The 16,079-nt window shown below is 35.3% G+C and overlaps 3 protein-coding genes across 3 annotated transcripts; 1 reads left to right on the top strand and 2 right to left on the bottom strand.

The window, feature by feature from the left end:
- Window positions 1-2,764: 2,764 nt before the first annotated feature.
- On the bottom strand, window positions 2,765-5,005 carry LOC105957004 (stromal 70 kDa heat shock-related protein, chloroplastic-like). Its single transcript, XM_012980914.2, has 2 exons — window positions 4,703-5,005; window positions 2,765-2,839 (listed from the first exon to the last, which is right to left on the bottom strand). Exons 1-2 carry the CDS (start codon window positions 5,003-5,005, stop codon window positions 2,765-2,767), a joined length of 378 nt encoding a protein of 125 aa, XP_012836368.2.
- Window positions 5,006-6,261: 1,256 nt separating this feature from the next.
- LOC105957041 (ATP binding microtubule motor family protein) lies at window positions 6,262-11,401 on the top strand. Its single transcript, XM_012980955.2, has 16 exons — window positions 6,262-6,441; window positions 6,522-6,714; window positions 7,279-7,381; window positions 7,494-7,537; window positions 8,109-8,138; window positions 8,230-8,352; window positions 8,446-8,471; window positions 8,586-8,667; window positions 9,271-9,312; window positions 9,391-9,424; window positions 9,515-9,590; window positions 9,667-9,874; window positions 10,040-10,131; window positions 10,397-10,511; window positions 10,599-10,778; window positions 11,081-11,401. Exons 2-16 carry the CDS (start codon window positions 6,601-6,603, stop codon window positions 11,126-11,128), a joined length of 1,317 nt encoding a protein of 438 aa, XP_012836409.2. The 5' UTR covers window positions 6,262-6,441; window positions 6,522-6,600; the 3' UTR covers window positions 11,129-11,401.
- A 173-nt stretch (window positions 11,402-11,574) lies between these two features.
- RPB5E (RNA polymerase II fifth largest subunit, E) lies at window positions 11,575-14,406 on the bottom strand. The gene is made up of 4 exons (XM_012980956.2): window positions 14,004-14,406; window positions 12,532-12,708; window positions 12,161-12,274; window positions 11,575-12,024 (listed from the first exon to the last, which is right to left on the bottom strand). The coding sequence occupies exons 1-4, from the start codon at window positions 14,268-14,270 to the stop codon at window positions 11,899-11,901; spliced, it is 684 nt and encodes a 227-aa protein (XP_012836410.2). The 5' UTR covers window positions 14,271-14,406; the 3' UTR covers window positions 11,575-11,898.
- Between the last annotated feature and the right edge of the window lie 1,673 nt (window positions 14,407-16,079).

Below are 16,079 nucleotides of genomic sequence, written 5' to 3'. Positions count from 1 at the left end.
AAATAGAAAATATTTTGAACTAAACCCAATTGACTTGGAAAGACTTTTCTCAACACCCAAATTTCATTCTTAATTAGTGAGACCCCCCTAGACTAGTGTGAGAAGACAAACCTACCCTCAACTACTATAACCCTAATTCCTAATTATTTGCTCACCTACCACTTTCATCTTCTTCTCCACCTCTCCACCTAAACTCTCAAAACACTCCTAAAATTTCAAGCTTCATCCACCGCCGCCGCGCCGCCACCGCCGCTCATCGTCCGCCGCCACCGCCGCTCATCGTCGGCGCCACCGCCACCGCCGCTCATCGTCGACGCCGCCGCCACCGCCGCCTCTCTCACGTCGCGCCGCCACCACCGCCATCGCCGTTGTCGTCGACTCCCCCTCCCTCTCTTTCATTAATTTTCTACCTTTATTTATTTATTTTTCGATTTCTCTCTCTTTCCCCCTCTCTCTCTCTATCTCTCTCTCTCTGTTTTTTTTTTGTTTTTTTCTACAGATCTGGAACATATTTATGTATCAGTAGCAGCAATATTCTTTTTGGGAATTGTGCATATGGGTCATTTCTACATAGTAAAGCTAATCATTGTTGTCCGAGGAACATAGCTTATGATGATTGTGCAACTGTTTAATTTTTGATAGATTTGGTATCATAAAATTTACTAAAGTATGCATCAGTTGCACCTGCCTATATTTCGTACTTCTGTTAGATTTTTTGTTTATAGAAGATGATGTGCCGGTTCAATACCTGGTTTCCACTTTTATGATAAATCAATGTTTCCTTGCTTGCGATGGTGATAATGAGGAAATTTTGGGATTTGCTAAGCTGTTCAATGATGAACTCACACTAGATAATATCAGCAGGTTCATTTTTTCGTATTCATAATTGTATCTCATTGTTTAATATTAAAATATACAACAATCATTACATGATATGGTTGTGTTTTTTGCAATTTAGGCCTCGTCTAGTGAATATGTGCAAGTACATGGGAATCAGCTCTATTGGAACAGACTCTTACTTGCGGTATATGCTACGGAAAAGGTTGCAAAGGTGTGTTGTTTCCCATTCCCTTCACTGTGGTAGCAGCAACATATAGTCATATTCAAATATGACTATAGTCATATTTATGTATTTAGTTAGATGAAATGAAGCGTACTCCCCCTCCATCTTGTTCGTTAATTTTCTCCCTTTATTTATGTACTTTCGATCAGATATGTACAGTAACAGCAACATGACTATAGTCATATTCAAATATGACTATAGTCATATTTATGTATTTAGTTAGATGAATTGAAGCGTACTCCCCCTCCATATTGTTCGTTAATTTTCTCCCTTTATTTATGTACTTTCGATTTCTCTCTCTCTCTTTTTTTTTCTCCAGAATTGAAAATATATTTTCAGATTTGTACAATTGCAGCAACATGACTATAGTCATATTCAAATATGACTATAGTCATATTCAAATATGACTATAGTCATATTTATGTATTTAGTTAGATGAATTGAAGCGTACTCCCCCTCCATCTTGTTCGTTAATTTTCTCCCCTTTTATATGTACTTTCGATTTCTCTCTCTTTTTTTTTTTTCCTCCAGATCTGAAAATATAATTTCAAATTTGTACAGTAGCAGCAACATGACTATAGTCATATTCAAATATGACTATAGTCATATTTATGTATTTTTTTCGAATATGACTGTAGTCATTTTGAATACGACTATTGTTGAATATGATTGTAGTCATATTCGAATATGTTCTATCTTCTCGTTTCAAGTTGACTTGAAAAAACAAGATTCAAATTGTGATTCTTTTGCGATTTTTTGTGTGGATGTTGATTGTATTGTTTCCCTAAACAATAGGGAATCTTAGTTGTTTTATATAATTTGGTAAACATGACTGTACAACACTATATAATCGGATTTTTGAAGCTAAAAATGTAAAAAAAGTGCAATATAAAGAAGTAATACGACTACAATTGACATAGTCACATATAGTCATATTCAACTATAGTCATATTCGGCATTGTAAACTGTCCAAAAAAATTCAATTTTTTGTTTAAAAAAAATAAAAAAAAATATTTTTATTAAAAAAATATTAAAAAAAATTAAAAAAATAAAAATAAAAATAAAAAATGACTAAATAAAATCCGAAAATAATAAATAATAAAAAATAAAAATAATAATTTTTTTAATTTGGTAGAAATTTTTAGGAATTTGGAAATATATTTTTAGGAATTAAATTATGATTATGGAAAGAGAGAAAAAAAGGAATAATTGGGTGAAATTATGCTAATTGATATAAGGGTAGAATTGGGAATACAATTTCTAGGGGTTTATCACAAAGAAAGATTTAAGGGGTGGACATATCACCATTTATTAACTATATGAGGGGTTTATTGCTAATGACCCCTTCCAAGATATAGAAAATATGGAATATGTAGTTCGTAGAAAATATAATTTCAAGGCGTTAATTTATCAGAAATATGGGAAAGTTATAGGTTAAAATATAGGGTATATTTATAGATTACGTATTTTTATTTATTTATAAGGTATAAATTATAATATATTTTCTTATATAATGTTTTCAAATAAATAGTAGTATTAGCAACTATTATAAGCAATTAATGATTGGCTGATTTGCCAAACAGCTCTAGACACTAATTTTGTTTCAAATCAGGAAAGATGGATTTTAGCAATTTGCTAAAAGTTCTTTGTTCTTCGTCTTGTCTTCATCCCGTTAAATCCATTTAACTTCGCTTCACTTCGTCAGATCCATCCAACCCCACTGCACTCCATCAAATCAGCTCCATTAATACTCTCCTCGCTGCCATCGTCGAAGCTCTAGACACCGGCACACACATAATCACACACCTACATACACATATGTGCAACCACAAACAAGCACACATATACGATTTTGGTTACTCCTATTTTTCTTCGTTGTAACCTAATAATTATGAAAACCAAAAATGAAAAATATGAACAATTGTTTGGTGATGGCAGATGGTAATGTTGGTGGTGATGTACGCATCAGAGATTTAAATTTTTTTTTCTTCGCTTTATTTTAACTAACTGTGTAACTAAGTTGTGCAAGTAAGTCTTCTAAGTTATCTAACTTCATAGTAAAATTAGATGATACACGTGTTCTTTTCTAAATTTTTGCTTATTAATGTAACTAAGCTCTATCAATAAGTTTTATAAGTTGTAAGTGTAAGATGTGTATGCGTTTAAATAATATTTTTTTCGGTCCCGACTCGAGGACAACGTGCTAAATAAATAATTCGCTAAATTTATAAGATAATACACATTTGAGAATTTTAAGAAGCCCTATATAATATATAAATTAATAATGCATGAAGAAAAAATCTTATATTACATAGTACAATACATATTTTATAGATCTATGAAAACTTGATAAAACATAATTTAATTGTCGTTTGTTTCTTCTTGAAGTTCACATCACCATCAATCTCATCCGTCACTTTTCTTAACATGGTTAAACCTTTTGGTATAGTTTTCTCATAACTCTTGCTTTAAGCGATCGTTGGAGAAACGGGCTCTATAATACATTAAACTAATGGTACATTGAATACTATATACCTAAATTTAAAAAAAAAATGTATTTATTGAAAATAATAATAAAAATAATTTCATAAATTAATGAATTATTAATTAATATATAAATTAATAATTATTAATTTATCGATAAGTTAATATTTCGCTAAATAAAGGAGGTTTAACTGTAAGTTGTTGATTATTAATATAACTAAGTTGTACAAATCAGCGTGTCGCCGTTATTGTTTGTTTCCCTAAGCGATTTCGTTAGAGAGAATCCAGACCAAGCGTCAGATCCAGTGCACAAGGATTTCTAACAAAATGGCAAAGTCCTCATGTTCTTATAGTTATAGAGAATATACTTGAGGGGCTTTCAACTAATTTTCTCCTTAAAGATAATGATTGCATTGTAGTAAAGAACTAAGGAAGCGGCAACAATTGTATGGGAATTATATAATAGGGAAATATGCTAAGATTCCCTTAAATGAAACATAATTTAAACTAAATGACAACCTTAAATTCAATCTTTTAATTAAATCTCTATTTTGAAATAATATATGATCCACATCCCTAATTTTTATTTTATCCCTAGTTTGCCCTTATACCCTAAATATAGTATCCCACGTTTATTCAACTAATCAGGTTTTTTTTTTTTCTCTCTCACCTCTCGCCGCTCCCTGTCCCTCTCGCCTCTTCTTCTCCCTCTCCCTCTCGCCTCTTTCTTTTCCCCTCCCTCCCCCTCTCGCTCTATCTATCTCTCTCTCGCTCACTCGATTATGGTGGCTATGATGGGTGGCGGTCGGAGAGAATTACAGATCTGCAAATTGCAGCGGTGATACATGGCTCATGACGGTTGAGAGCGGCAACGGTTGTCGTATATTAGAGCGGATGATTATGGTGGTTGATGGCCATTAGAGACGGTGGTGTGAGGTTAGTCTATGATGGGAGGTGGTTGCATCTAGGCCTCTTTGATGGTGCTAGGATTTTGGTTGGGGGCTAGGGTTTGGTGGATTGAAGTTGGCGGTTGCGGCTGCGAATTTGTTGACGGCTAGGGTTCGACGACAGCTGAGAGTTGTTTTACAGCTAGGGATTGGAGCCCAAACATGCATGCAGTTATTTAAGCGAGTGATTGGAACTAGACAGGATTACCTCGTCACTTGGTAATGTGCTAATGGTGATGTCTTGCTTCTTCCCAGTTCCCTTGTCAATAGCAGCAACTGAGAGGATTTCATTTGCGTCAATATTGAATTTGACCTCAATTTGTGGAACTCCACGAGGAGCAGGAGGGATTCCGTCGAGTTGGAAGCTGCCCACATATTTGTTGTCCCTAACAAACTCTCTTTCACCTTGAATAACATTGATCTCAACGCTAGTCTGACCATCAGCAGCGGTTGAGAACGCTTCTGATTTTGAAGTGGGCAGTGTGGTATTTCTGGGAATAATCTTAGTCATCACTCCACCAAGTCTTTCTAATCCCAAAGACAGTGGTGTCACATCTAGAAGGACGATATCACCACAGAAGACCGTAGTAAATTATAGTACACTGTAGTATGCTATTGCACAAGTATGCTATTGTAACCCGTAGTATGCTACAGTACACCGTAGTATACGATAGTCTACTATAGTATTAACAACAAATAAAATATTTAAAAATATATAAATTGAATTTAAAAAAATAAAAAATATTTTTTTTCGTAATCTTCAATATTATGAAGAAAAAAAATATTTTTTTAATTGTGTAAAATTGCTAAAATGGAGAAATAGAAAGAAAAGGAAAATTAAACGTGTTTTGTATAAAAGAAAATTAAAAATATTGGTTGGAAAAATAAAAATATATTTAATGCACGATGGCATTTTTGGAATAAATTCTATGAAGGATGTGTATCAAATGTTTAGTTAAGGTTGTCATTTAATTCTAATAAGGTTTGTCACTAGGGACCTATATCTTAAGGCCCCTATATAATAAGTATTATCTTAAATTTATCAAAAACTACATAAATGGCCTTTCAAATAGCAAATACTTTAATCAGGGAAAAAATTTAAATTCCGACAACTTTGATCCGATTTTTTCAAAGTTTGAAATAAATTGCCACTCCGATTTGAATTTTATCAAAATATAATTTCGAATAAAACTGAAATTGATTTTTCACTTCTAACAAAACGTTGCATCCGTCTTCAGGACGATCTAGTGACAGGCCAATGCCTGTCGACTATTAGCCAGGAATGTGCTGGTTCGTGAACATGGCTCCTTGGTGACCCCACCGGTGGTTGGAACGACGTGAGTCGGGCCCAAACACAGATAAGGGCTACTCGATGAGTTGGAGTGTACGTGACTCGTGTAGTTAAAATAGAATTTGTTAATGATAAAAATACAGTTTTTATCTCTCAAGTTTGCATCTATTTCACATTTGCTCCCCCATATTTACAGAAAATACATTTGATCCCTTATGTTTCAAAAATTCAATATATTTAGTCATTTCCGTCAATCTCCTGTTAAAACTGACGGAATCAAGCGTCTGCCTATCACTGTCTTAACTAATGGACTAACGGTAAATTGACGGAAATGACCAAAAGTGTTAAATTATTGGAACATGAGGAACCAGATGTGATTTTTGAGAATATGTGAGACCAAATATGAAATCGGTGCAAACTTGAGGAGTGAAATCGGTAATTTCCCCATTTGTTAATTCTCAAATACGTAATTCGCACCCATTTCGGGGGTATTGGGGTCATTTCAGGCGCAAGTAGCAATTGCACACTGACCCATGTTTTTAGTCCAGCACAGCATTTCTCTTCCATTCACGTTTTCAGAGCTGAGCCTTTTTTCTGCTTATTTTGGGCGGGAAAACTACTGAAGCCTCCTCTACACATTTCAATTTCTCCAGCAGGCCTCTCTCTCTCTCTCTCTCTCTAGATTTTGCAATCGGCTTTAACGGCGGAAGTTTTTTCGTAATTGGCGCAGAACCAGAAGTTGAGGATAAGCTGATCGAGATTCAACCGGCGATTGTCTTTTCATAAATCTCCAATCTACGAAAGGAAGGGGAAAAATGCCGAACATACGAGTCTGCGCGCTGTTCAGACCTCTGAATTCGAAGGAGAAGTCCGATCACGGTGATTCCGTCAGCATTTGGGGAATCGATTCTGAATCGTTTGTATTCAAGGTTGAACGATCACTCACTTTTTTTGTTTTGTTTAATCGTGTATGATAATGCCCTGGATTAAGTGTTTGCGAGCTCTGTATCTATATAATGCAGTCTACCGATATGTATATGTATTTACAGTTATATATGTATGTGCGCTATGAAAATATCCCTGGTTTAAATGAGAGAGTGGTATAGGGCCTCACTCTGAAATTAATCCATATATTGTCTGATATGTATCTATCTCTACCCTCACATTTTCTGGATTTGATTGTGGAATAACAAAATTATAGGAATTACAGTCATGAAGTCAAATGTTTAGTAGGTTTGTCAAAAACAAATGTAAAAAAATAAAAAAATACGATGCTCACAATACTGCGTAGAATTGATGTGAACGCATTTTCTATGACATTCATCTCGATATCGTATTCAAACTATGGAGAGGAACAATCAAGCGTCTACCTAAAAGTACAGTTCATGCTCGTAGATGATATATTTTAATACCTAAAAAGAAAAAGAAAAAAAGTATTCAAAGGAGATTTGGATGATTAGGGTGCTTAATATGTTTCGGATGATCTATGATAGGATGAAAAGGAAGAGGAAACTGAGTTCCGCTTCGATAGGGTGTTCTTTCAAGGATCGGAACAAGCTGACATATATGAATTTCTTGCTTTGCCTATTGTAAAAGGTAATTTCAAAATCCTCTAGAAGAGTTCTTTCTTGGTTTGGTTTTCGTTCTTATTCTAGAGTGTGGTCTAGATTTTGCTTCAGTATTACTCAATATAATTTATGCGGCACAGGCGCTGTTAATGGAGTGAATGGGGCAATCATTACGTATGGACAGGTATATTTCCTGTTTTGATCTCGTTAAATTTATGCGGCACAGGCACTCTTTTTTGTCATACGTTGAATCAGCATTTCGAATTGATGACTTCCTTTGTAAGATTCTTGGGTGAATTATTACATGGTATTATCGGTACTCAAGCAGAAACAAGACATGAATTACATCTCTTTGTTCGGCAGAAAAGTATATTTATGGTTTACTGGGTAAAAAGGTGGAAGATGTTTTAATTGTTGGGACACTTGTTATTAGTTTCAGAATTTACATTTCATGTTATCTTCTGGAATACTTTTTTTGCTGAGAGCTGCCTTACAAAACTTTGTGGTTCCCGCTTTTGTTCTCCATGAACAAACTACAGGTCCGTGTTGTGTGGTCAAGCCTAGATCAGAAGTAGGAGATTCAAATAGTCATTATATATTTACCGAACCGGGATAATTTGTGTTTGCCTTGTCAGTTAATATGGTTAAGTTTATATGCAGTCCCTTTTATGTTTTTCATTTATACTAGACTTGTCGATATCTTGATGCTATTTTACCCATTTTATAAATCTTTCTTTGTATATATCTTTTACCAGACAGGAGCAGGAAAGACTTACAGTATGGAGGTAATGTGTTAACAGTGCAGTATGAATCCAATATCTTTCGATTCGGTGCTTTACCTACTATCTTTCTTATTAACTTATATATTTATTTTAGGGACCAGGCATTACAAATTGCAATGACAAACAGAAAGGTATACTGCCAAGAGTGGTGGATGGGCTTTTCAATGCCATTAAACTTTCAGATGATAGGATCAAGTACAAAGTCAAACTATCAATGGTATAAAATCTTAAACAACTGCTCCTAGCACAGCATATCTTTAGGTCATATTACTCACGAAGTACTCATTTTTCCCTGTGATGCGTACTACAGGTAGAAATATACATGGAGAAAGTCAGGTTTGCATCACATGAGAAAGCTTCATCAACTTTCCATCTTCTATCGTGAAGTTGGATATTGCTATGTTGAGGAAATGAGTTCATTCTGAGTAACGGGTTTTTTCCGTTCATCAGGGACCTTTTTGATTTATCAAAGGACAATTTACAGATCAAGGAGAGCAAAGTGCAGGGAATCTTTGTGAGTGGTGTTACAGAGGTACTACTCTCTCCTGCCTATCCCCTCTCTTTTAGCATAAGATCAGCACAACTTTTTGTCCCGTTACTGGTGACACGACTTGGAGAATAGCAGTATGTGTTGTCACCCACTGGGTGTAGTCATAAGTCTAGCTTGATAAAAAATTTCTTATTAGCAGCTATTTTTTTCTTGACTGCTTGCACATTTTCCTGTCGGGGCAAAACCACTTAATGAGATGGATAGGTTTCTGAATGGAGTATGTGTGAATGGCATGAGTCTTGGAACTTTTGAGTCTCTTGAGTATGTTTTCAGTACTCAAAAGGGTAAAAGTTTTCATGTTTTTAATGCAAGTGGATCAAAATGAGCTAATAAGTAATGACATCGTATAATATTTACTATCAACAAGATTCATTTCAATCAAATTACGACAGCAATCCAAGTTTTAACTCGCTGTGAACCAGGTTGCGGTCATGAGTGTTGAGTGTATACTCTTAATCTTTTATGGATAAATTTGAGCTGCTTAAAATCTTGCTGGTGTGTTAAGGATTTTGGATAATCATATTGTTATATTTGGACAATCTCAATATTTTGTAGTTTTGAAAAAGCTCCATTTTCATGTTCCAGATTTCCATATCAGATTCTGCAGAGGCATTACAAAGTCTTTCTGTAAGATGAAATTCCCTCCATTCCCTACCATTCTTTGTCATTGTTTTCCCATTGCCGACACATTTAACCATTATGCAGAGAGGAATAGCAAACAGGGCTGTCGGAGAAACCCGTATCCTTCATCTTATATACATTAATTTACTCATATCCTGGATTTCATTCATCCGTCTATGAAGTAAGTTGGTATACTTGACATATATAGAAATGAATATGTCCAGCAGTAGAAGTCATTGCCTGTATATGTTCTTGATCCAGCAGGAACTAAAGAAGGAGAAAAGGTAATTTACTACCACAAATTAAATTATTATTGTAAATAGAATTAGTTTTACACGTACTCCCCTAAAACTATGACAGGTATGGAAAGTTGATACTTGTAGACTTAGCCGGATCTGAGAAAGCCGAGAGAACTGGAGCTGAAGGCCGAGTCCTTGAAGAAGCCAAAACTATCAATAAATCACTATCAGCACTTGGGAATGTGATAAACGCACTTAGTTCACAGGGGAAGCTGAATCATATACCCTATCGTGATTCTAAACTTACCCGTATACTGCAGGATGCTCTTGTTAGTTCCTTACATTAACCCCAACTTACTGTTTCATAGTTCAATGTAAAATGTCGATGAACTTAACTCTCTCTCTCTCTCTCTCTCTCTCTCTCTCTCTCTCTCTCTCTCTCTCTCTCTCTCTCTCTCTCTCTCTCTCTCTCTCTCTCTCTCTCTCTCTCTCAGGGAGGTAACTCTCAGACTGCTTTTCTTTGTTGCTGCTCGCCTAGTCCTGCAAATGCATCAGAAAGCCTGTCAACTCTTCGGTTTGGTGCGAGGTAGGCAAAATCTTCTCTATGCTTTTAACAGGCTATTGAACAAAAACAATTTCATATAAAAAAGGCAGCTTTGAATTTACCATTCAAAACTAGTAGCTGGCATCACTATAGAGCCGTTGATAGAAATCTCTGGCGACGAACAAAAACTGATGCTTATTGCTCTTTTTCGGTTTTCACCCATTAATTGTATAAACATGCTCCATTTTTTCCAATTATTTACTGAAATACGAAAACCAAAAATAAAACATTGTTGTTCCTTGAGCAGAGCAAAGCACATAAAGGCATTACCACATGTTAGTCTTAAAGAAGATGAAGACACCGGCAGTTCTGAACCCCAGCCTCCGACCAAAAACGATTCCTGTGAGAGAATATTGGAAAAGGTAGTCTTTGTGTTCCAAATCTTGATCCGAGAATTCGTCAACTAGAGATAGATATCTAAGCATTTTTTTTTGTCCTCGTTAATTTAGTTGGGCCAGAGAATGAAACCTGAAGATGTTGAACTACTCGAGCAACTATTCATTATGGAAGGGATTTTCTTCGACCCTAATTCAGTGGAAGAAGTTGAGCTAGCTTACCAAGATGTTACATCAACAACTATCTCGTCACTCCAAAAAGCTGTCCAAGACCTTAGTACGACAATTGACGAGGTGAGGCCTACAATTTTCATTGTTTTTCCGTAGACAAGACAAAAGATGAAAAAAAAAATCGAGTAATTTTACTTCATCATAATTGGTTTGATTCTCTCTCTAAGTGAAGCCCAACTTATAGTTCTGCAACTCCATAGGAATTCACATCCTAATTCATTCTTCATTGACAAATATTCGAGAGATCAAACTAGTTCTCATGGACTCTTTCTGCATGTTATTGTTTATGTTTATTTACATTTATATGTTTATTTACATTTATTATCACATAAACATAAACATCATCTTTTTTTAATTTTCAACAGCTTAAGAAGGAGAATCAGTTTCTTAAAGGCCTGATCAAAAGCTGCTGAAACGAAGATTTTCAAACGCCTATGGCTTCTACGAAATAGCATACAGCTCAAGTACTTGAGGATTAGCAGACTGATATATACCGAGTCAAATGAAATCTCTCATTTATGTTTTTGTTCGTTTTCTCACTTTCCCATGCTATACACGCTCGTGTGTATTGGATTAGCTTTTAAAAATGCATGCATCAATCATACGAGTAAATTTGAAGAGATCAATTTTTATATCTGAAATTCCTCGAAGATATTTTTCAAATCAATAAATTTTATCCTTCCACTTTTCATTCCGAAAAACACAAGTTTATATACTAATGAGTTGAGGTTTTAATGTGTTTTTGAACTAGATTACTCTTGGCCTTGTTCAGATAATACTATTTCACAATAAAATTTCAAACCCTCTTATATGATATATTCACTATGAATTGATTTAAATCTCAACGGTCGATCTGTGGTTTTTAGAATTCACAATATCGAAGTCATTTCAAATTCTTAACTAAGAATATTTTCTTCTCTAATTCAGATTATTTTTCATCCCATGGTCAAGGAAATAGTGTGCAATTCCCATCAAGAATTGTGTAATCACAACCTACACAAGAAGACACTTCTGCAAATTCAAAATGATTAACCGATACGAAACAAATCTATAGACGATGCAAAACATAAAGTTCTATCAATTTTTTTCTCCTTCTCGTTTCTTGAAAACCGCATTATGTTCTACCCAATTTCGAGTCCCGAAATATTTCCTGGTTGAGCTGTGAGTATAAGCTGGTATGGAATCACTGAATGCAGCGATAAGTGACGAGAGAATCAGTTAAACCACCGGAATAAATTACCATTACGACCTGCCCTTTCTCAAGCCCATAGTACCTTGCTATTGCGTCATTTTCAGACATCTTAGGAAGCTGCAAAACACACACATGAAAAGCATGTTCCTCATTAATGATTAATTCATACGTAAAAATTTCACTCATTATTTTGTAATTTATTCACATGTTCATTAAAGAAAAGCTGCCGATTTTGAAAAACAAAAGTGTATACCTGCTTGTCTTTGATGCTGTATTTCTTCAAAAGTTTTTCCTTCTCCATGGGAGTCAGAATCATAAACTTTGGCCCCAGTAAATGAGTTGTGATGTTGACCAACAAACCGGTAATCTGAAAACGGGCAATCGATCATATTAGTATTAAAAGATCAGAGTAATGCATTTTAATTGCATGATAATGCTAAAGATGAACGATGTTGTGCCGATATGTTTTAGCCGACTAAAGTTTTTAAAAAAATTAACAAACAGAGCGCCTCTTCGAGATTATTTTACCAATATGAAACCAACTTATTTACGAGTATATGATTTTCGCGTTCAAATGCGAAAACATACTGTCGATTGAGTAATTAAGCACAGTTAAGATATTACCTGAAAAGTCTCGACTTTGATTGGATATTCATCCAAAACCTTTTGAGCATGAGAATTCATCTTGCTTTGCAGGACTAAGATCACTCTGTCCAGCTGTTCTTTGTTCATTATCTGACTCAGTATACCAACCATATTTTTTTTCCTGATCTCAACCGTTTCACAAAATATTGCCAGAATCTGCCAAAAAAGAATTGAAACGAGAAAAGACGATCAACGAGAAGATAGTCGAGACTCAAGAGAGATTATTAAAGTGATTCTCACAAAGATTATCAGGAGGATAAATAAACAAGTCCTACTGAAGTATAAAAAGCCTTCCCTATGCATACTTCTCCGTTTGTCTAATTATTACAGTGTCTTAACACACTCGTATGCTTTACCAAAAGCTGTGTGCTTCGAACACAATGGCAACAACAAAGCCACCTTCGTGTGCATGGCACCCTAACAATCTTCTCCCAATACAACCTAACCGATAAAATATTGCATGCATATGAACATAGAGAAAAAAAGAGTGGAGGAGATGACTAAACTACACTTAGTTCAAACTTTTATATCTTTTACAATGATTACTCAAGCACTGAATTGCATACCATGATTCTTCAGCTGTATTCTTCTTAAGTGAAATAGTCTACGAGTTACTAGAACAAACAAAAGAAAGGCATAATAATCGGAATATCTATATATTATAGCACTGCCAGACTCGTATAGAGAATTCATCAGCTTTTGTTATCTTATTAGATTAGATTACTTAAAATACAGCTAACCGGTGTAAAACAACAAGACAGAAACAAAGGGCTTGTCGAACAATGTACCACATTTGTCGTAGCACAACTGTCACAATAGACTAAAAGAGCTGAGAATCTGTTTCATTGCCAATTAAACTCGAGAATGGAGATAAAATTGATAACAAATTCAAATCACGGCAGATAGCCATTTTTAAACCTCCTGAAATTCTGCGAAAGGAACGAGTTGGCTTTTCCCCTTCGATTGCAATAAAGGTACAAGGTAAAAGGTCTCAAAATGCGCAGATAAGCACTCAAGTTTGTCGAGTAGAAGTTATATTTCGTTGTCGTTTGGAGCACAATATCAACTATACGATGATATTTCATATGCCATGTCCTAATAATAGAAACTAATCTAACACCAAAGGCACTTCCAACAGAAGACATTAGACGTTCGAGCCTCTCTTTAAGAGACTTCGATCGGACCTCGTTGGCAAGAAACATAGATGTCGAGGATCGGAAGAAGAAAAAAGAAAATAATTACTGTTTGTTGATGAAGATACGTTTGTTCTTTATCTTTAATTCTGTTCTGCTTAATTTTCTAATTTTAGTTCCTTTTACACCTTTTCATTTTACCCTATCACCAATAAAATATGCATACAGCATATATATATATCTTGCCTATAGATAGATACATACATACACACAGGTAGTTTCGAAACCCTAGAAGCAAAGAGGGGAATATACATATACCTTTCGAGAAGGAGCAGAGACACGGCAGGCCACGAGGCGGAGGCGTTCGGGATCGGGCTTGTCGCCGAAAATGGAGCGGAATTCGGGGAGAGAGCGGCGGAGCTCCGCCTCCACGTCGGGCACCACGTAGCCTCTGTCCCGGAGCATTTCGACGAGAGTGCCACGCGCCATGTAGTAGCGGCGGCTTTCTACGCTGCCGGAGTCAACCATGCTAGCTATGCACTCTGCGCCGCCGTCGAACTCGCCGGTGTTGTCCTCCATCTCCATGTTGTTTCGATTCGATTTTCTTCTCTCTCTCTCTCTCTCTCTTTTGTGTGTGTGAGTGTGTGTTTTGATTGGAGAGGAAGGAATGTGAGAGGAGGTACTGGAGGTACGGAAAAATCAACGTGGAGATTGCATTTGCAGCAGAGTATCATTTTTTTTTGCAGAAAATAGTATTTGCCCGCTAATAAAAACAAAACTTTTATTTTCCCATTTTTATTCTTCTTTTTCAAATTTTGAAATTCATTTCTAAAATTAAACTTCTATTTAGGGGTGGTAAATGAGATGCGATCCTCGTGAGCTCGATGAGCCGGCTAGAAAGAAAACTCTAACTCGAGCTTGAGTTTTCCGAGATGGAGCTTATTATTCCGTGAGCTCGCGAGCCTTATTTTTTTTTATTGCTTTATTTTTTATGTTTATATATATATTATTTTTTATTTAAATAATGTCTAATAATATAAAAAGAATATATATATATATATATATATATATATATATTACAGTTTATTATTTATTTTTGAATTTGTTTTATTATAATCTAAATACTTTTTAATAATTAAAAACAATAAGCTTGGGCTCGAGCTCGAGCCAAAAAAAAAACTCGAAGAGCTCGAGCCTGCTAAAACAGGCAAGCTCGACTCGAGCTTGACTCGTTCATACCCCTGCATTTATTTGAGGAAACAAACAGTGTGTGTACAACTTACAAAATTTATCCACACAATCGCTATCTCCTGTACAATTCTCCAACTTTTTAGAAAATAAATTATGTTTGGTGTCTGAAAGGTGTCAACCGCATAGGTGACTAATAGTGGACGAAGATTCATTTTTGAAATTTATGTCAATTGGGTGCCCCTCGTGGTCCAATCCTTCGAGGAAAATGAGACCACTGCTTTATTTTTATCCTTCCCAAATACGAACGCGTTCGATTATAGAAAATATTTTTTCAACAGACGTTGCACCTTGGTAAAACTATGACTCTGTTGGGCATGTTTAGGAAGTTCCCAAACAGATTTGATTTTAGGGCATTAAATTGCAGAGCCCCCGTCTTCTGCTTAATAGTTAATAGGATGCATTGCTTTTGTGAACCAATATGGCGAGTATCGAGTATTCATTTTTAGAATTTTCCTTCCTTGGACCCATTTCTGCAGCAACAAAAACATGATGTTGTCGTCGTTCATATACAATTTTAGTTAACAACAACGCAATAGTAACTAAGTAGAAAAGCATTGTAATCTACATACATTACAAATACCAAATAATAAACATACTATTGAAACAACTTGCAAAATTGTAAAGTGCTATGTAAATGTGTTTATTTCTGCCAAAAAATGCAAACACTCAAACCCTAGAAATGAATATTGAATGGGTGAGAACAAACATGTCTCCAACAACATACTAAATTGTTGAAACACAATACTCCACTGTCAAAATTCCTCTAAATTGTGCGATTCGAAGAAAAAAAACAGAGATTATCAAACTCCAACAACGAAAGAACAATTTTTACATGTTAGGGTTTATTTAAGGTCACACTAATTTTCAACAATACAATTTGTTAAGAACAAGAAATCGAACCTTCAAAATATGGTATGCAACATCTCTGAACTGCAACATGAGTTTATCGAAACTTCTCTTCCTTCTCCTCTCTCTTCTTCCTTGGTCTTCTAGTTTTTTCTCGTGTTGGTTTCTCTTGCAGGAATTTAGAGCGTTATGACTTACAATGTTTTTGAATATCAAGTTTGTTGTCCGAACATGTTTTGAGGGAAAAAAATATTATTGAAAACGCGTTCGGTCAGAACACATTTTTATGAGCAGTAG

The sequence above is a fragment of the Erythranthe guttata genome, chromosome 2 (genome assembly GCF_056151865.1).
Source record: "Erythranthe guttata isolate IM_541 chromosome 2, IM_541, whole genome shotgun sequence".
Lineage (NCBI taxonomy): Eukaryota > Viridiplantae > Streptophyta > Magnoliopsida > Lamiales > Phrymaceae > Erythranthe > Erythranthe guttata.
The sequence above is the reverse complement of the archived record's forward strand: the minus strand, read 5'-3'. Positions and strand labels throughout refer to the sequence as shown.